The sequence below is a fragment of the Lingula anatina genome, chromosome 5 (genome assembly GCF_051362555.1).
Source record: "Lingula anatina isolate TDL-2025a chromosome 5, LinAna3.0, whole genome shotgun sequence".
In the NCBI taxonomy this organism is placed as follows: domain Eukaryota; kingdom Metazoa; phylum Brachiopoda; class Lingulata; order Lingulida; family Lingulidae; genus Lingula; species Lingula anatina.
The window spans coordinates 4,734,584-4,755,007 of NC_141771.1; the positions used below are offsets into that span (position 1 = coordinate 4,734,584).

The 20,424-nt window shown below is 37.9% G+C and overlaps 1 protein-coding gene across 2 annotated transcripts; it reads right to left on the minus strand.

The window, feature by feature from the left end:
* Positions 1-1,199: 1,199 nt before the first annotated feature.
* On the minus strand, positions 1,200-20,256 carry LOC106163727 (uncharacterized). 2 transcript variants are annotated; one of them, XM_087012945.1, is made up of 15 exons: positions 19,924-20,256; positions 15,721-15,842; positions 15,231-15,300; positions 14,820-14,930; positions 13,585-13,690; positions 12,200-12,288; positions 10,705-10,815; positions 6,396-6,517; positions 5,916-5,985; positions 5,322-5,432; positions 4,066-4,171; positions 3,015-3,103; positions 2,598-2,708; positions 2,136-2,344; positions 1,200-1,842 (listed from the first exon to the last, which is right to left on the minus strand). In XM_087012945.1, the coding sequence occupies exons 1-14, from the start codon at positions 20,110-20,112 to the stop codon at positions 2,144-2,146; spliced, it is 1,608 nt and encodes a 535-aa protein (XP_086869071.1). In that variant the 5' UTR covers positions 20,113-20,256; the 3' UTR covers positions 1,200-1,842; positions 2,136-2,143. The 2 variants fall into 2 exon arrangements, with proteins under 2 accessions (XP_086869071.1, XP_086869069.1); XM_087012943.1 differs by having other exon boundaries at positions 4,066-4,186.
* Positions 20,257-20,424: the final 168 nt, after the last annotated feature.

A 20,424-nucleotide genomic window follows, 5' to 3' on the forward strand; every position in this document is an offset into this window, starting at 1 on the left:
AGTGTATTTCCTACTCACTACTTTTATAATGACAGCCATGTTGTTATTTCATTATTTACAAGTTAATAAAGTACGATTGTGCAAATATACCTCTGGTATATTTTCGGAATTTTGTTGTTAGATGAATTGTGCACAGGAGCCAGGGGTTATCATTCAGTCTCCTGCTTTTCCATGCACATCAGCGGCTAGGGGACCTTGGATACTTGTTTAAAGTTAAGCATGTACTTAAATTAGCCATTGTTATTTTACAGCCATTTTGAAAATACTACCTTTCTCTCCCCATTCCCCGTAGCTACTTTTTTTCTGGTTGCTTTCCCCTCACTCACAAAATAAGAGGTACAGCGAAACTCTTCTCATTGACATAAGACCAAAATTCTAAGTCACGCTGACTAAGCCAAACCATAATCTTTTTTACGAAATGAGAAGAATTATAGAAAAAAAAATAATAACAAATAAAGGAAATTTTTGCCAAGACTGCAGCAAAAGTTTGCTGATTGAGAGCAGATATTGAAATCAAATTATAATCTGGTCAGTACTCTACGACTGAATGGATATTGACCACGTCCACGATACTTCTACTATTATTATTTTCTGCTTTTTTCTATTCCTTAAAACACATCCATGATATAACAGCAATTTTGTGGACAGTTGCGAGAATTTCGTAACTTTTTTGTTTTTCTCATTTAGACAGGTTGTTTCCCGTTTAAAGAAAAAATTAACATATCTAGGGTGAGTATCTAAAATACAATGTACAAATTGTTGACTTCGGCTGAGGAAATGAAACGTTCTTGAAAATAACATGGGCACTTGTTTTAAACCAAGAGTGTTAAAAGCTATACATATTTATTATTACGTATATTGTTTTAATTCGTAACTCTCAAACAAACAAAATATTTGTAATAAAAATTCAGACACAGAATAAGGGGATCAAGCGCTCACTTCGTGTACTTTATTTCCGATTTTACATTGCGCATTGTGGTAAGGACGATCATAAGTTAACGATGCTGAATTCAGGTGAAACCGCCTTCTGTCTTCCGATTGCAGTGTAAAATAACTGTATAAAAATAATGATAAAATAACTGTATACTAACCACGTGACCTAGCCTGACGACAATTCAAACAAATTTTAATTTCAGACCATAATATCAGATCAATCTTAAGTCTTAACCGGGACCATTACATTCAAAGGAACTCGATGATGCAGAAAACAATCTTGAACTTTATTTATGAAGCCACAAAAAAAGGCAACAAGTAGCTGGAGTGGTTGCCTGAGGAGTAACCAATCACATCATAATGCAGTATGTTAGTGACACTCAGATAATATCAATAGGCAATAGACAACAGAATATTTACTTTAAAAGTTTTATATCTATAATCACCTTTGGTTGTAAATTTGTTCTTTTGAGTACCTGTTGACGTTTTATAACTGTTTTAATAACGAGAGACGTTCAAAACAAGCACATTTTCATATCAATATAATTTTTACTTCAGCTAGTACACCATCAACAATTTGGATAAATTACTGTTATAATTTTCAAAATAACCAATTTCTCCTAGTACATGCACTGCATTATATGCCCCGAATATCTTGGCAAAAGCCTGAACTCTAATGTAAGCCAACTCTTAAATATCAGTTAGGCAACTAATTATGTGTATGTATTATCTGCTGTATATATGTCAATCCTGTGCCATTAAAATATTCCAACAAATTCGATCTGTATCATTCTTTATAATGTTTGCTGGGATGTTCTGTAATCATATTGGTGGACCCCTTTTTCAATTTGTCCAACGTAGGTGCAGTCATAGGACCCTCATCATGGTTGATGGGTTCACTTGGTAATACTAAAAGACGAATAAAGATACCAATATCAATAAATCTAAATTGAGTAAAAGTGCCACTTTTCCCATTCATCAAAACATTGGCAGGTAAAAGCCCCATGCCAGCAAACATGAAGTATTTTAATAGAGTATTCAAGAGTATTAAGAGTATTACTCGATCATATCTGTATAACAGTCAACAGTTAAATAATTCCTCCAAATGCCTTGTCCCCCAACAAGAATTTACACGAAGCACCAACAATACAATACAACCATGACCTAAAATCCAAAATACAGAACCCACAAACCCATCTTACTTGCAGACTTATGCGGCCACGTCACCACCTTGGTCTTCACCCAGGAGTCCTGTGTTAGCATACTGCTGTGTCACGTATCTTGTATAACAGATAGGAGGGTATGTATCCGACCCATCAAGAGGCTTCACAACCGTAGAACTATCAGGGTCAGTAAAATAGATCAGACTTCTACGTCTGTTATTCTTATGGGAAGGCACAACCCGGTGAAACTAGAAAAAATGAAAAAGAGTGATTTACATGCTGAACGCTTGAGGCTATGTCAAAAATGTAAAAAAAAGGCTGTACATGTTTTAACACCAGGGCGTAACTTTCCGAATCATACTGGTATAATATACATTAGACGGGCTGGCAAATTGCACTCGTAATTTGAATAACGAGTAATGAGCAAATGAAAACAGACAGGTAATTATTGAAGTATTAAGAAACAGCAGTGCAGTACTAGTCTGGTAGACATGGATTCACCGTGGCCTTCAGTCTGTCCGAGGTCCATCTGGGCATCATGTCATCTAAGTTGACCACTATGGTACCAGGTATAGGTGTGGCTGGTTTGTACTCTCCATCCACTGTCTGCACCTGCGGGACAATCAAGATACAATTACATGCAGCCACAATTTACAGACACATTGCCACGTCTTGTCCACTGTCACATCAAACGCAATCTCAACCTGTAATCCTTTGCACAGAATCACACTAGACCTACCATCCCTCTTAACACTGTCATTGTCACATCAAACACAAAGTTACACTGTGTCACGGGTCACACTTGACACACTGTCACATCTAACACAATAACCTGTCACACCTAATGCAATCATCTGTCACACCTAACACAATAACCTGTCACATCTAGCACAATCATCTCACACCTAACGCAATCACCTCAAGGCCTCCTATATCATCTTGGAAGAGCAGAGTTATTGAACCGTAATCCGTATGCTCACCACATCGTGTCTGGCCTGGGGTCTTGTCTGAAAATTGTAACAAAGTAACAAATATCAAGAAATGTGTAGTCCATCTGATTGCTGTAATCAAGCAATTTATACAAAAGATAAACTTTATTATTAAGCAAATATGTATAGTTCTACACTCGGCCAAAAAAGTTTGGGCTCATTGTTATATCCATGACAGTATAAGTCTTAATTATCATTTCCATGACAAAGTTTAAGCAAGTCTTGACATGTAGCAAACAGTGTGTAGCAGAGACACTTTTATTACTTCTGCCAAGGAGGCTGTGTATTTATCTCTGCTTTCTGTATACCGATCTGTTTGTTTGTTTGTTTGTTTGTCATCGGCCTTTAAGAAAATATGATGGAGCTTGATAACATTCTCAGGATAGATCAGAAGATCATAAAGGTGATTAGATTTTGTTGGTGATCCGAGATGCAAATTGGCTGAGGACTGTATTCTCTTACTGCTTTTCTAGTTTTTTTTTAGCTTTTTTTTAGCAAGCCATTATGTTAGGCCTAATGTTATACCTATAGATCTGCACTAGTAATCCTCTGACAAACATAGACTTTTCTTTGTTTTTACATGAGTTTGGGACTTCCTTAACAAAATTTGTCCAGGGTCAGAAATCAAACAAACAAACAAACAAAACACATAAAAGGAAAACTCCCCCCCCCCTAGGCAAGCAATATATCAAGCCTACATGTAGATGGTGAAAAATGCAGGTACTAGTACGCCTAGTGTAAAGTAAATGCACTTATATTTACTTAATGTGTTCGTACACAAGCCATTGTTGGGTTACAGTTCTAGTAAATCCCCTACAAGCTTAACTCACCACATCATTTTCGTTTAAGCTGGGTTAAGGACTTACCATTCCACATTTTTTGCAGAGGCAAAAATAATATCATTAAAAATCATCCATAAAGCAGAAGGTAAAGCGAATAAGTGTATCAAACCCTGTATTTAAATCAAGCTCTTAAACTACCTTCTATTTCGGTGTAGGGAGGATAGGTCAACAGTCTTAACATGGTTGAGCTGTTGTCATGCCAGTTGACGAGACTTGTATGGCACGCGAGCAACTCATTTTGGTCCTGAGAAAATAAACACTGCATGGAAATGTAGCATTGCAGCATTTATACACACACAAAGACACTCATAAATTATGTCTAAATAAAAATTAAGATATATTTAAAAAAAATAACATAACATAAAACTGTTGTTAATGTTTTTATATAAAATTTGGTTTGGTATGTCATTTATTGTGAAAATAACCACATTTTTGAGAAACCTTTATTCATTTTTATTAGGAGACGTCATACATCTTTTTTTTACATTCACAAACTAGACATTTAATATGGAATATTTCAGCTTAAAAGTTTGTCTTGGTTTAGAACATATTGTTCTACAATAACTTCTTTATCATGTTAGATGTGTGAATAGAGAAATGCGTAGTCAGGCGTGTCAGTGCCAATGGAGTATCTTGTGTGGGACACTTCCACATTACGTTATATGCTGTAATTTCATTGGGTATATAGTATTCTTTATACTGGTCCTGGTATGGCTTTGACAGAGAAGGTTCTGGTAAAAATGTCTTCATATTTTGGTAAAGCCTTCACAGATGATTTTGGAATTTCGCCATTTTAGCAGTGCGTGAATTGAATAAAGCAACGCGTCACAGCATTGCTGCCCTGAGAAAGAATGGGGAAAAAAGACGCATTGCCAGAAAGATTATTGTGTCAAAAGGTATGCCCAGATTGGTGTTCCTTCCTAGATGACACGCCCAGGGTATCCACAATATACCGCCAGGAAACAGGATCGACCCATTGTATTTACACTTTTGCTGTTACAACTAAACAAAGAAAACCGATTCCCCTCGGAATAAGGGGCCGATTGCCACCAGAAAAGGTTTTGCAAGGCCCTTTACGAAAGCCAGCCGGTTTAAACAGGTTACTATTACTATATACCAGACGGCTTCTGAGAGGCAACTGTGAAAAGCACAACATCGTCTATTTCTCTAATGAGTTGGAAATCATCAATGGTCTCAGAACCATATGGGCGGCTTTATTCAAATGGAAACATGACTAATGTATGATGCGAAATAAACACTTATAGTAAATGCCTCCCATTCTATCAGTCTGGGGACTAAAACCTTTGACTCAAATTCGGTATTCTGCACGGTTTTTTTTTTTTGCTCTGCATGTAGTTTTATAGTGAATGGTATGTGCTATCTTTATCCTTTACCTCCAGTCCTAGTCCCATCCCAATCAGTTTCAGCATTCGAAGGCTCAGCTTGGCACAAGTTCTATGGAACTCCACCACATCCTTCTCAAATTTTGGAATACTTGGCCAGAGCTAAAACGAAACTCCTAATTTTGATTATGACATCTAAATGTCTACCTGCGGGGATGTGTCTAAAACGGGAAACTTTTTAAACGGTTTTGTCGGTAATCCATTAATTTATTAATCTATTTTTCCTTTAATAATGACAGGCCTTAAAACGGATTAGGCGTTTACTAACACTACCCGCAGATCTTTAGCACTAACACCCATATTTACCCATAATTACACTACCCAATAACCCTCAAATTAATCAGCACTACCAGAGCAGATGAATGTTTGCGCTTGGTATTGCTTTGTTGGTGCTAAATGTTTGTACGGTGTTTTGGTTAACTCGTGGGTTTAGTGGTTAATAAAGGCGTTAGTGCTACCGTAAAAGATCTGCGGGTAGTGTTAGTAAACACAATCCGTTTATAAGAAATGAGATAGGGACCTGAGTTGCCTTGGCGCAAATCTACACTCTCTGATCATGAGTGCTTTTCTAGAATGAAGTGTTACCTGATTATAAGCTCCTCCAGGAATAGCATCAAAGGACTCCCTGAAGTCAGCAGGTTTGTCCGCTTCAAAACTAAAAAAAAATCCACATCCAGTTGTGATAATATTGCTCAGCCACTTTTAATAATTAATTACATCTTTGTTGTCAGTTAATCTTCATGACATTACATTCATGCCGTGTATTAATCATTCCATACCTTCATGTGTCTCAGTATGCCTATGACTTACCTTTGCCAAAATGTTTCTCGTGTATTATCAAGAAAGGGCGAAAATTGTTTCATTCTTCACTTCTGCATTATTACAAATATAATTATATCAACATGTGTATGTTTAGATGACATTTTTAAGGTCAAATGGTGAAGAGTGGAAACTTCTTTAAACATACAGGTATGGTCATAACATGGAAATAGTAGAAATGGTAGTTACATCAAAATACAGATTTCAGAGAGTGGCACATTTGTGCACCCTGCCTGCATGCCTTACGTTTCTCTCCCTATTGGAATGTAGCCAATTCCACATGGGTCAGATAAGGGGCGGATGAACTTGTTCTTGGTCTCTTGGGGTTTTGCAAAAAAGTCATCAGCCAATCTAAATATATTGTCAATCTGAAAACACAAAGACCAAATATTAAATTGACAGTCTCTCCAAGGGCGGATCCAGGATTATTTGAATGGGGTTCCGATTTTTTTTTTTTTTTTTAGGAATGGCAGGCCTCGGATTCGAATCCGCGCCTCGGCCCCCTTGTGGTGGGGTTTGGGGCCCGCTAAAGGGCCTCAAAATATTTTGGTGTTTTGAAGGTCAAACGGTGCCATTTGGAATGGTCAAGAACTATAAATAAGCTAGTTAAAACTCTAATTTCAAGAGGGGAATATTAGTGTTATTTTTTCAGAAACCGAAGGGGGGGGGGGGTTAGGATACTCCTGGGAACGCTCCCTAAGAGATGCAACCAGCAGTCACCTGTCGCTAGTCCCATGTGCGGCCCTATCAACACCTTATCATCCAGCTCAAAGCCACAGTTGATCTATCATGTCTGCGGGGATACATTTTGCTAAGATTCTCATCAACATAAATTAGTACGAAGCTTGAGCAAACCCCCACCCCAAACGCTGATATGCGACACTCATCCGCTACCCATACATGTACATACGCTGCAGTCGTGACATCCTTTGAATGTTTATATTATTCGATATTCAAACGCATGTCATACAGTGTGAATACGCTATGATCCGCGACCAATACGCTGTTTTTACGCTGCTTATATGTTCTTTTTCATACGTTAGAAAGATTGATTTCACAAGTTAAAAGTTGTGCTCAAAAACAATTTGACATACATGTACATTAGTCATACGGACCTCTGCTAGTACAATATAGGTTGGCAGAGCCTTAACTCCAACATGTTTAACAGGTAAAGCTTAGGTTATATTTGCCCTGTGATGTTTCTACCGAGCCTGCATTATGCTCTTATTTCCTTTTTCTATCATCGTTAATAAAAAGATGAAATGCTGTGCTCCTGTTGTGACGATAATTTATATGAAGCGACAGATGCACACGCTCACATCGATGTAAACAATGATGGCACGTGGCATTAGGGTAGGGTAAATCTCAAAAAAATTACGTAGCAGGTGTTTTCGCAGGCGAAATTTGATGCTGAATACAAATACGACAATCATTTTTTCTACAACAATTATTTAGGTTAGTAAAATGACAATATTCAAAATGGCAGCCAAGACGGTCTACCTAGAGTTTCGTCAACAACAACTAAAGGTACTATAGTGTGTCATATGTCTTTTCTTATGTTTTAGGGGTTGTAGAATCCATTTCTGATTTCAACATAATTGGTACATAATACAGCGAGTTCAGTTACTATGTGAGCTGACAGTTAACCGTCAAGATAGATTGAAGAGCCAGAATCTTTGATTATGGACCATTATGGATTATGAACCACCTCAGTCATCTTGATCAATCAAATTGGGGAGTGATGAAGAGTGCGTTTCGTTTCTTTTTTTTCCCTTTTTTCGTCATTTAATGCTTTGTGTGAGAGGTAAGCACTACGTACTCGTGCAAAGATATTCACATCGGAAGATCTAGGACGAAGAAGGGGTATGGATTTTATTCCCCATACAGTTAACTTCCCCTTAAAGTGTCTGCTAATATATACTCTAGAACACGCAATAAAACGTAACACAGTAGTGTTAATGCATATAATTCCGTGCTATATGTAGTTACTAACCCGGTCTTGGGGAATTCCGTGGTTTTTGACGTATACAAAACCAATGGTACTGAAGGCTTTGAATACATCATTGGCCAACGTTTCCAGATCGTTTCTGTCGACCTCGTTTTCTTCTTTTGTGATGTCAAACGCCTTTATATCGATGACTGGTATCCAGCTAAAGTCGCAGTGTCCTTGAGCCGCCGTCATTTTTGCAGTCGGGCTTACGTTAACAACATGCTGCTAATCTGGGTCAAAGGTAGATCTGATACGTGAAAAAATGTCACGTGAATGGAAATGTTCCATTTGACGAACGTGAACGTCGATAGGTGCTTCCTGCAAAGTCGTCCTTTAACTGGCGTGCTATTGTGTGAATGCATATATTGTTTAAAATTACATGGTGCATGTACGTAGTATTTGCTAATGTTCTGTGGAGTAAATTTGCATGTCTTCTCGTCTTTAAGCTGTGTATCTTTCGGGAATTAAAAACCTTTCCAGGTCTGTATTTCTAACAAATGCGACTTTGGGACATTCTCAAATGTGGATGCGATAACTTCACACAATTAAAACACATTTTTATTGTCTAATATAATTATTTAAAAAACCTGCTGCCGTAGGTAGAGTTTCCCCTTAGAGAGCATTTATTTCCAAGACGTAAAACCATATACAGCTTTATTGTCGATTATCTCTTAATTATGTTTCGTGATGATTTATTTACCTGTATAAACGTACATGTATATGAGTACCTGACATTTTATAACTGCGTTAAGCAATAACAAGGGACGTTCAAAACAAGCACATCTTCATATCAATATAATTTTTACTTCAGCACCACCATCAACAATGTGAATATACATAACTGTTATGTCATTTTCAGAGTAATCTTTAGTACATGTATTGCATTTTAAGCTCCGATTAATTTGACAAAAGCTTGAACTCTAATGTAAGCCAATTAACTCTTAAATAGCAGTTAGGCAACTAATTATGGGTATGTATTATCTGCTGTATACATGTATATGTCAATCCTGTGCCATTAAAATTTCCCAGCTAATTCGACCTGTATCATTCTTTATAATGTATGCTGGGATGTTCTGTAATCATATTGGTGGACCCCTTTTTTTCAATTTGTCCATCGTAGGTGCAGTCACTGGATCGTCATCATGGTTGGCGGGTTCGCTTGGTGATACTAAAAGACGAGTAAAGATACCAAGATCCAAAGTCTAAAGGTCAATAGGACCAATAAACTTGCCAACACTATTTGTGTTAATTAGAAAGAGAACACTGTTATTGACACCAAGGTATTAGATATAATTCTTACTAACAATATCTATAACAATATTGATTACCAGGCATGTTAAATAACGATGGCGTGAAATTAAGGGAGCTTAAAAGCAAACAGGTGAAGCTGCAAACTGAGCCACTTTTTCCATTCATCCATTCAACAAAACAGAGGCAAGGCCAGCAAACAAGGGACCTTTTATAACGTTACCACTTTTTCTTTTGTGATCGATATACAAAAATTGTGCTATAATAATATTCTGCGTTTGCTGGGTATATCGACTGTTCCGAATTTATAAGCTGGGGCAAATAATACATGTACATGAAGTATTAAGATTATCTGTAAAACTGTCAATAGTTAAATAATCCCCCAAATGCCTTGTCCCCCAACAGGAATTTACACGAAGCATCAACAATACAATACAATCATGACCTAAAATTCAAAATACAGGACCCACAAACCGATCTTACATGCAGACTTATGCGGCCACGTCACCACGTTGGCCTTCTCCCAGAAGTCCTCTGCTGTTATACTGCTCTGTCAAGTATCTTGTATAACGTATAGGAGGGTATGTGTCCGACCCATCAAGAGGTTTGACAATCGTAGAACTATCAGGGTGTGTGAAATAGACCAGACTTCTACGTCTATTATACTTATGGGAAGGCACAACTCGGTGCAGCTAGAAAAATGGAAAAGTGTAATGTAAATACTGAACGGTTGAGGCCGTGTGAAAAAAATGTAAAAAATGCTGTAGTTATTTTAACATCAGGGCGTACCCCCCCCCCCTCGCCGCCCGACCCATACACTAAAACAATTCCTTTGTCGCTTCAGAAAATGAGTGATCAGCATAATCAAGAATTACACAAAAATTTGTTTGAATAAGGAGACGTCACATCATTCTCGCGGAAGTCGAGTCACAGAATCAATGGTGTAACTGAAAAACCTGCTCGGGCTTTGATTTTTTCTTTTCCTAAATGGAGTTATAGGATCGAGTGTCGGAAAAAAGAAGATAAAATGCTGGAATGTCGAGAGAAAAATGCCGTTTTCCCCGGACAAATGGTTAAATATGAGTGTTTGGTGCAGGGAAATCTTGGCTTGGAATGCTGGAAGTCGAGAAGTATTAATTCAAAAATGAGGAAAAGTCATCACCATACTGGTATAATATACATTTAGAAGAGGCAGGCTGGCAAATTGCACTCATAATTTGAATAACTATTAATGAGCAAATGGAAACAGACAGGTAATTATTGAAGTATTAAGAAACAGCAGTGCAGTACTAGTCTGCGTGGTAGACATGGACTCACTGTGGCCTTCAGCCTGTCCGAGGTCCATCTGGGCATCATGTCATCTAAGATGACCACTATGGTACCAGGTAGAGGTGTGGCTTGTTTGTACTCTCCAGCCACTGTCTGCACCTGCGGGACAATCAAGATACAATTACATGCAGCCACAATTTACAGACACATTTACTGTCACATCTAACGCAATCTCAAACTGTAATCCTTTGCACAGAATCACACTAGACCTACCATCCTTCTTAACACTGTCACTGTCACATCAAACATAAGGTTACACTGTGTCACGGGTCACAGTTGACACACTGCCACATTTAACACATGGTTTCTCTGCAAGCCTTTGCGCAGATTCACAACAGACCTACCCTCACTCTTAACAGAGACATATCCAACAGTCACACTTAATAATAATAATAATAATAATAATAATAATAATAATTACTTCATAAAACCGCACTACACTACCGTCTCAGTGCTGTTTACAAATAAAATTATCAGATTACAACTAATTATATAGACAATAAAAGCTAAGGTAAAAAAAATAATAAAAATAATTAATGCTGGTTAAAATAGTAATGGTCTGAACAAAAAAAACTTTTTTCTGATAAAATGAGAAAATATGAAGTTTCTAGTATTAATTTTTAATTAAAATACTGTACTGTACAAATAAGAATGTTTTCAAGTCTTTTTAAAAAACCTCAACACTATCAATAGTCCGAATGTGTGAGGGTAGTTGATTTCATAAAATGGGCGCTGCAATTGAAAATGCCCTGTGGCCGTAGGTTTTGATTGTTTTTTTATTATCATTTCTGGTAAAACAAAGAGTGGAGGTGGATCTGGTAGACCTGGTGAGACTGGGTGTACTTGGATGTAGCATCGAGTTAAAATATGAGGGGCATTCACTTCTGGTGAATTTAAAAACAAACAGCAGTAATTTAAAAACAATGCTCTGTCGTACAGGAAGCCAATGTAGTGGGCGGCTTTGGTAGGTAGGAAGGCCATAGAGTAGACTGCTTCCGTAATCAAGATGTGCAGTTATAAAGGCATGGACAAGCCTCTCCATTTGACCTTTGTCAAGGATATGGGATAGTTTGGAAATTTTTTTAAGACCATAGTAAGTAGCTTTGCATTTTTTACTGATGTTGGCAGCCATATCGCACCTATTATCAAAAATTACTCCAAGGTTTTTAACCTCGACTTTTACCGTCACTTGACACACTGTCACACCTAAAACAATCACCTGTCACACCTAACACAATCACCTGTCACACCTAACACAATAACATGTCACACCTAACACAATCACCTGTCACACCTAACACAATAACATGTCACACCTAACACAATCACCTGTCACACCCAACACAATCACCTGTCACACCTAACGCAATTACCTGTCACACCCAACACAATTACCTGCCACACCTAACACAATCACCTGTCACACCAAACACAATCACCTGTCACACCCAACACAATCACCTGTCACACCTAACACAATCACCTCAAGGCCTCCTATATCATCCTGGAATAGCAGAGTTATGGAGCCGTAATCCGTGTGCTCACTACATCGTGCCTGGCCTGGGGTCATGTCTGAAAATTGTAACAGAATAACAAATATCAAGAAAAAATGTCATATCCATCTGATTGCAGTAATAAAGAAATTTATACAAAAACATAACAACTAAAAGATTAACTTTATAATTAGGCAAATATATACGGTATATAGTTCTACACCCGGCCAAAAAAAAGTTTGGGAACATAGTTATATCCACGATAGTAAATATAATCTTTATTGATCCTGTCATTTCCATGACAAAGTTTGATCAGGTCTTGACAATAAACAGTGCAGGCTTTACATGATGCTGAGCAACTCCAAAACTTCATTTGAACTGTATCTCGCAGTAATTCCCACGGAATTCCTTTCTTGGCAAAATTTCAAAAAGTAACGAATGGTGGGCGCATTATCCATCAACATTTGTTGTTAAAATATTTAAATTAGCTTATATGGTAAATTTATAATAATTCAAAATAACGATGTTTCCGAACATTTTGGCTGAGTGTAATATGTGCTTTACTTGTTTTTTTAACTCCTCCAATTTTAAAACGACCCAAAAAGAAATATATATATATATAATATACAAGTTAATAATACATGCACATGTAGTAAACGGTATGCAGCACTGACACTTTTATAACCTCTGCCAGGGAGGCTGTGTGTTATCTCTGTTTTCTGTACACCGATCTGTTTGTGATTGTGTTTGTCATTTGCCTTTATGTGATGGAGTTTCATGAAATTCTCAGAACAGGTCAGAAGTGGGCCAACCTAAAGGTGCTTAGATTTTGGTGGTGATCCTGGCAGAGGACTGCATTCTCATACTGCTTTTCTAGTCAACTTTTTTTTAACAAGCCCTTATGTAAGGCCTAATGTTAGACCTATAGTTCCGCACTAGTAATCCTCTGTCAGAATTTTCTATGTTGTTACCTGAGTTTGGGACTTCCTTAACAAAATTTGTCCAGAGTTAGAAAACAACCAAACAAACAAAACACATAAAAGAAAAACACCCCTCCTTGCATACCGTATAGGCAAGCAATATATCAAAGCCTACATGTAGATGGTGTTAAATGCAGGTACTAGTACGCATTGTGTACAGTAACGGCACTTTTATATTTATTTAATGTATTCGTACACAAGCCATTTTGGGTTACAGTTCTAGTAAATCCCCTCAAGATCAACTCACCACATCATTTTCGCTTAAGCTGGGTTAAGGACTTACTTACCATTCCAAATTTTTTTGCAGAGGCAGAAATAATATCACTAACAATCATCCATAAAGCAGAAGGTAAAGCGAAGCAGTGTATCATTATTTTAAAAAGCTCTTAAAATACCTTCTTTTTCGGTGTAAGGAGGATATGTCAACAGTCTTAACGTGGTTGAGCTGTTGTCACGCCAGTTGACGAGATTTGTATGGCACGCGAGTAACTCATTTTGGTCCTGAGAAAATAAGCACTGCATTGAAATGTAGCATTGCAGCATTTATACACCCACAGAGACACTCAAAATCTATGTCTAAACCAAAAATAAGATATATTTAAGAAAATAACATAACATAAAACTGTTGTTAATGTTTTTTTATGAAATTTGGTTTGGTATGTCATTTATTGTGACAATAACTACATTTTTGAGAAGCGAGAAGCCTCTATTTTTTACATATACAAACTAGACATTTAATATAGAATATTTAAGCTTAAAAGGTTTGTCTTAGTTTAGAACATATTATTCTTAAATATTTTCTATATCATGTGAGATGTGTGAATAGAGAAATGCGTAGTCAGGCGTGTCAGTCCCAATCGATTGAATGTCTCGTGTGGGGCACTTCCACATTACGTAATACGCGGTAAGTTCATTGGGTATAAAGTACAATGTACTCTTTGGGCTGGTTCTTGCATGGCTATGATAGAGACGGTTCTGTCTCAATATTTTGGTAAAACCTTCACAGATGATTTTGGAATTTCGCCATTTTAGCAGTGCGTGAATTGAAGAAGCATTGCTGCTCTGAGGAAAAAAAATTGGGAGAAAGACGCTTTTTCAGACAGATTATTGTGTCAAAAGGAACAATCTTTTACAGAGCTATGCCCAGATTAGTGTACCTTCCTAGATGACATGCACAGGGTATCCACAATTTACCACCAGGAAACAGGATCCATTGTTCTTACGCTTTTGCCGCTACCGGTATAACTAAACAAAGACAAGCGGCCCCCTTCAGATATAAGGGGCCGATTGCCACCAGAAAAGGTTTTTTAGACCCTTTGCGAAAGCCCGACTGGTTTTAGCAGGTTACTTTTACTATATACCAGACGGCTTCTGAGAGGCAACTGTCTACATGTATTTCTCTAATGAGTTGGAAGCCATCAGGGGTCAAAGAAACCATATGGGCGGCTTTATCAAATGGAAACATGACTTCTGTATGATGCGAAATAAACACTTGTGGTAAAAGCATTCCAGTCTATCAGTCTAGGGACTAAAACCTTTGACTCAAATTTGGAATTCTGCATGACTTTTTTTTTTATTGCTCTACGTGTAGTTTTTGTAGTGAAAGGTACGTGCTATCCATATCCGTTACCTCCAGTCCAAGTCCCATCCCAATCAGTTTCAGCATTCGAAGGCTCAGCTTGGCACAAGTTCTGTGGAACTCCACCACATCCTTCTCAAAGTTTGGGATACCTGGCCATAGCTAAAACGAAACTCCTTATTTTGATTATGACATCTAAATGTCTACATGAGGGAATGTGTCTACAACGGGAAACTTTTTAACGGGGTTTGGTGGTAATCCATTAATCAATTCTTCTATTTTCTTTTAATAATAACGGGTTTTGTGATTAATATGGACGTTAATGCTACCGTAAAAGATCTGCGGGTAGTGTTAGTAAACACCTAATCCGCGTTTATAAGAAATATGAGAAGGGAAGCTGAGTTGCCTTGGCGCAAATCTACGCTCTCTGATCATGAGCGCTTTTCTAGAATGAAGTGGTACCTGATTATAAGCTCCTCCAGGAATAGCATCAAAGGACTCCTTGAAGTCAGCAGGTTTGTCTGCTTCAAAACTAAAGAAAATCCTCATCCAGTTGTGATTATGTTGCACAGTCACTTTTGATAATTAATTACATCTTTGTTGTCAGTTAATTTTCATAACATTACATTCATGCCGTGTATTAATCATTTCATGCCTTCATGTGTCTCAGTATGCCTATGACTTACCTTTGCCAAAATGTTTCTCGTGTATTATCAAGAAAGGGCAAAAATTGTTTCATTCTTCATTTCTGCATTATTACAAATATAATTATATCAACATGTGTATGTTGAGATGAGATTTTTAAGGTCAAATGGTGAAGAGTGGAAACTGCTTTAAACATACAGGTATGGTAATAACATGGAAATAACATGGAAATAGTAGAAATGGTAGTTACATCAAAATACAGATTTCAGAGAGTGGCACATTTGTGCACCCTGCCTGCATGCCTTACGTTTCTCTCCCTATTGGAATGTAGCCAATTCCACTTGGGTCAGATAAGGGGCGGATGAACTTGTTCTTGGTCTCTTGGGGTTGTGCAAAAAAGTCATCAGCCAATCTAAATATATTGTCAATCTGAAAACACAAAGACCAAACATTAGATTGACAGTCTCTCCAAGGGCTGATCCAGGATTATTTGAATGGGGTTCCGGTTGTTGTGGGACAACCTTTTTGACCAATGTTGTATGTACAGTCTTGATAAGCAAGACCAAAGGGGTGGGGGGGGGGGGGCATAAAAAAACATAACGTATGGTTAGGTAAAACCATAGCGGCAATGTGAATTTTGAAAAACATTTTTCTTGTTGATAATCCCAACGAGCAGGTAGCTTTTTTATGAAGAGGTTGTATGAAATGCATGACGCCATGCCAGGTAAGGTATTGACTCTGTTCAATTTTGATCCGTTGCGTAGTTGGTAAAGGAAAGAGGCTAATGACCATCCCTGCCTAAGTATCATTTTTAAGACTTTAAAGCAAAGAGAAAAGAAATGTAATTGACTACGCGAACTTTATTTTTTTTTTTTATTTATTTTTTTTTTTTTTTTTATTTTTTTTTTTTTTTTTTTATTGAAAAATTTCACTATAAGAAAGTACATATACCCAAGTATGGTAAATGCACACTGCACACTCACTCTCTCTCTTACACACTCTCTCTCTCTCACACACACGAATATAAGTTTATAATCTCATGAACAATAGGTGTAATAATAATAATAATAATAATAATAAAGATCGATACCACAATGTATTCATCCATAACTACAACATATTATTAAACAAGCAAAAAGTGCAAAATATTAGTTTGCTGAAGCTAATTAAATTCAAACATGTCTGACCAATTTTCCCATTTTTTTTCAAAGTTTGTTAAATTTAGCTTTTTTAATGCATTGAATTTTTCTATTATAAATTGATCCTTTATGTAATTTATGAGTGAACTTTATGATAAATACGAGCAAGTTGTAAAAATCTATCCCTAATTCTAAACTATACAATATTTTTATGCAAAAGATAATTTGTTCGGACACACACGAACCTGCATTCGTTTTCGGGGCCAGCTGCCTCTTGTGGTCAACTGACATGCGTCATATGGGATTTGAACTCGTGACTTGCCGTTACCATGATTTGCTGATGGTTTGGTATTTTTTGCACCTAAGTACGCTACCGACAACGCCGTGACTGAACCGCCCATCGACCATACGTACGATTTTCCTCTTATAGTAATCAAACGCAATTTTTAGCCATTTTTTCTAGCAAAAAAGTCACTTTGAAAACCTTTGGACTCGAACCCAGGCCTTAGTGAGTATTTGTGTCTAAGACGGTAGAGTTACCACGGAGCCACAGAAGCTTCGTTGGTAAGATGCGGATCAAATGGAAACGTTCTACTTTCTCACAGAGAGGGCCAGTTTGGCTGTATATGTATATATCTGCCATAACAATCAATAGGCCGTGAGCCGAACTTAGGTATTTCTTCCCGCGCGTCGACAGTCTGCCAACATGGTATCATCATCAACGTTGTTAAAGTTCATCATGTACAAGAACACTTATTTGAAAAGCCCACACGGAGCGTTCCTAAATAGATTACTTTTTTACTATGACAGGGGCGGATCCAAGATTTTTGGAAAGGGGGGAGGGGGTCCGCAGATACGAAGTCCACCGCGGGGTACGAGGCCCTCTGAAAGGACCAGAAAAAATGGGTATTTTAGAGGGCGAACGGTAGCACTTGGTACGGTTTAGAACTAAAATTCAGCTCGTCAAAATTCTTATTTCAAGAAGGGACCATTGGTGTGATTTTTTTTAGAAATTGAAAGGAGGTCACCCCCCCCCCCCCCGACACTCCCTAAATCCGCCAATGTTTACCGTGCCACAGGGGGCGGGGTGGGGGTACTATCTTTCACTGGCCCCAAGGCACCCAAAAGTCAGTCATTTAGGTGACAATCTCACGTACCCTGTAATAGTCAAACATAACATTGACAGTCCCTCCAGGGTTATTTGAATGGGGTTCCGATTTTTTTAGAAATGACTGGCCTCGGATAAGAAGCCGACCCTCGGCGCCCTTGGAGTGTTTTAGAGGGCAAACGGCGCCATTTGGTATTGTTTAGAACTATGATTCAGCTGATCAAAATTTTAAATCAAAGGAAGAAATTTGGTGTAATCTTTTCTTCAAAACCCCCTAAATCCGCCACTGTATGACGTGGTGTTATGGCGGGAAAGTTACTGAATCAATTCAAGTTTGGTGGCTTTTATTGATTAGTCGATTTTATTGATTAGTTGATTAGTTCCTAGTTAGATGCTTTGACTTTTTTACACTGAGATTACTGAGATTACACTGATTTAGACTTCACTTGTGACGTTATAGAGCACGATGAGAGCCAAAGCGGTTTACACCTGAGCGGTTTAAGTTTTGAGTAGCAAGTCCTATAAGAAGAGGAAATTATTTCAAAACGTTCAAACGTGTAAAAGCTATTGCAACAATGCGAATTTTGGGAAAAACATTTTTGGCAAATAATTCTGCAAAGAAGACAAATTTTTGTCTGCTGAACGCAGTATACAGGTGGTAAGACAGGGGCAGCTCCAGCATTTGAAGGGGGGGTCAGTGTTTTTTTTTACAAATGACATGCCTCGGATTCGAATCCGCGCCTCGGCCCCCTTGTGGTGGGGTTTGGGGCCCGCTAAAGGGCCTCAAAATATTTTGGTGTTTTGAAGGTCAAACGGTGCCATTTGGAATGGTCAAGAACTATAAATAAGCTATTAAAACTTTAATTTCAAGAGGGGAATAGTAGTGTTATTTTTTCAGAAACCGAAGAGGGGGGGGTTTAGAATACTCCTGGGAACGCTCCCTAAGAGATGCAACCAGCAGTCACCTGCCGCTAGTCCCATGTGCGGCCCTATCAACACCTTATCATCCAGCTCAAAGCCACAGTTGATCTATCATGTCTGCGGGGATACATTTTGCTAAGATTCTCATCAACATAAATTAGTACGAAGCTTGAGCAAACCCCTACCCCAAACGCTGATATGCGACACTCAACCGCTACCCATACATGTACATACGCTGCAGTCGTGACATCCTTTGAATGCTTATATTATTCGATATTCAAACGCATGTCATACAGTGTGAATACGCTATGATCCGCGACAAACACGCTGTTTTTGCGCTGCTTATATGTTCTTTTTCATACGTTAGAAAGATTGATTTCACAAGTTAAAAGTTGTGCTCAAAAACAATTTGACAAACATGTACATTAGTCATACGGACCTCTGCTAGTACAATATAGGTTGGCAGAGCCTTTACTCCGACGTGTTTAACAGGTAAAGCTTAGGTTATATTTGCCCTGTGATGTTTCTACCGAGCCCGCATTATGTCCTTATTTCCTTTTTCTATCATCGTTGATAGAAAAAAGAAATGCTGTGCTCCTGTTGTGACGATAATTTATATTATATAATTTATATGAAGCGACAGACGCACACGCTCAAATCGATGTAAATAATGGTGGCACGTGGCATTAGGGTAGGGTAAATCTCAAAAAAATTACATAGCAGGTGTTTTCGCAGGCGAAATTTGATGCTGAATACAAATACGACAATCATTTTTTTCTACAACAATTATTTAGGTTAGTAAAATGACAATATTCAAAATGGCAGCCAAGACGGTCATCTTAGAGTTTCGTCAACAACAACTAAAGGTACTATAGTGTGTCATATGTCTTTTCTTATGTTTTAGGGGTTGTAGAATCCATTCCTGATTTCAACATAATTGGTACATAATACAGCGAGTTAAGTTACTATGTGAGCTGACAGTTAACCGTCAAGATAGATTGAAGAGGCAGAATCTTTGATTATGGACCATTATGGATTATGAACCACCTCAGTCATCTTGATCAATCAAATTGGGGAGTGATGAAGAGTGCGTTTCGTTTCTTTTTTTTTTTTTTTTTTTCCTTTTTTCGTCGTTTAATGCTTTGTGTGAGAGGTAAGCACTACGTACTCGTGCAAAGATATTCACATCGGAAGATCTAGGACGAAGAAGGGGTATGGATTTTATTCCCCATACAGTTAACTTCCCCTTAAAGTGTCTGCTAATATATACTCTAGAACACGCAATAAAACGTAACACAGTAGTGTTAATGCATATAATTCCGTGCTATATGTAGTTACTAACCTGGTCTTGGGGGATTCCGTGGTTTTTGACGTATACAAAACCAATGGTACTGAAGGCTTTGAATACATCATTGGCCAACGTTTCCAGATCGTTTCTGTCGACCTCGTTTTCTTCTTTTGTGATGTCAAACGCCTTTATATCGATGACTGGTATCCAGCTAAAGTCGCAGTTTCCTTGAGCCGCCGTCATTTTTGCAGTCGGGCTTACGTTAACAACATGCTGCTAATCTGGGTCAAAGGTAGATCTGATACGTGAAAAAATGTCACGTGAATGGAAATGTTCCATTTGACGAACGTGAACGTCGATAGGTGCTTCCTGCAAAGTCGTCCTTTAACTGGCGTGCTATTGTGTGAATGCATATATTGTTTACATGGTGCATGTACGTTGCATTTGCTAATGTTCTGTGGAATAAATTTGCATGTCTTCTCGTCTTTAAGCTGTGTATCTTTCGGGAATTTAAAACCTATCCTGTTCTGTATTACTAACAAATGCGACTTTGGG

Bases quoted from the DNA above. Each gene is read 5' to 3' on its own strand.
- LOC106163727 (XM_087012943.1), bottom strand. From the start codon at position 20,112: ATGACGGCGGCTCAAGGAAACTGCGACTTTAGCTGGATACCAGTCATC. The intron at 13,691-14,819 runs GTAACGGATATG...TTATTTTCTCAG, and splicing joins GGATGGGACTTGGACTGGAG to GACCAAAATGAGTTACTCGC. The intron at 2,709-3,014 runs GTGATTGCGTTA...ATTGTCCCGCAG, and splicing joins ATGATATAGGAGGCCTTGAG to GTGCAGACAGTGGATGGAGA.